The 926-nt window shown below is 54.9% G+C and overlaps 1 protein-coding gene across 1 annotated transcript in view; it reads left to right on the top strand.

The window, feature by feature from the left end:
• Positions 1–243: 243 nt before the first annotated feature.
• Positions 244–926, top strand: part of ELOVL4 (ELOVL fatty acid elongase 4) — a 38,250-nt gene continuing 37,567 nt past the window's right edge. Inside the window, exon 1 of the mRNA XM_017742845.1 lies at positions 244–277. Within this exon, the coding sequence (XP_017598334.1) occupies positions 259–277 (19 nt within the window). The 5' untranslated portion in view covers positions 244–258. The remainder of the gene's footprint in view (positions 278–926) is intronic.

Below are 926 nucleotides of genomic sequence, written 5' to 3'. Positions count from 1 at the left end.
TAGTGATGGCCAGTGTGCCTCTCCTGTCCATAGGGCTGGGATCGCAGCAGCCAGAGCAGTGCGGGAGCTAAGCCGGGGGTGACTCACCCAGGAGGAGGAGTGTGAGCTGTGCTCACCGAGACCAAGTGACAAGTGACAGCGGTGCTGCTGCAGTGGAGGAGGGATAGGCAAATACTATCTGATCTGCTGCCTGCTAGGAGGAAAGCCTGCAACTTGGGTGGAGTAGGTCCCCTCCTGCCCCTTGCTCCCGAAGGTGTCATGCAGCCACCTGCACTATGTAAGATCATGGGACAGACAAGCGGGCAAGGAGGAGATAAGAAGCAAGGGGCGTGAGGAGCAGCTGGTGCTCTCACACCAAACAGAGGGTTTGCTGGGGCTGAAACATAGGGCGCAGAATGCATGCTCCTTCTCCTGCAGCATCCGGCAACACTCCGGGCAGCTGAATCTCTCTGCTCAATGAAGAGACCATAAAGACTTTGGTCCGGGAGATAAGGGGAGGTGTGCGAAGGGCAGCTGGGTGATGCCTGGAGAAGGCTGGTCGGGGAAGTGCTACCAGGCAGTGGGGCAGGGAGGTAGCGAGGTCCCATTGCGGTTGCTGGTGTTATCCGTGCTGGGAGGAGAAGGGATTTTAGGGGAGGCTCCTGGAAGCAGAACAAGAGCCGGTATCTCGGTACGCAAAGATGGAGGTAACGCCAGCACCGCTCACACCGGACCCTCGGCGTGTCTGTCAAGGGGCAGCAGGAGGGGAAGAGAGAAGAAAAATCCAAACTGCTACAAAGAGAAAAGAAAGAAAGAAAATAGGAGTTGGCTGAAGTATTCATTTCCCCCCCTTTCTGGTAAAAAAAAAAAAAAACAAAACCCAAAAAACCTATTTGAAAATAAAAAGCCAAACTGAGATAACAAGCGCCTCCTCGCCACCCCGCACG

The sequence above is a fragment of the Corvus brachyrhynchos genome, unplaced genomic scaffold, assembly GCF_000691975.1.
Source record: "Corvus brachyrhynchos isolate BGI_N302 unplaced genomic scaffold, ASM69197v1 scaffold87, whole genome shotgun sequence".
Classification (NCBI taxonomy): Eukaryota; Metazoa; Chordata; class Aves; order Passeriformes; family Corvidae; genus Corvus; species Corvus brachyrhynchos.
The sequence above is the reverse complement of the archived record's forward strand: the minus strand, read 5'-3'. Positions and strand labels throughout refer to the sequence as shown.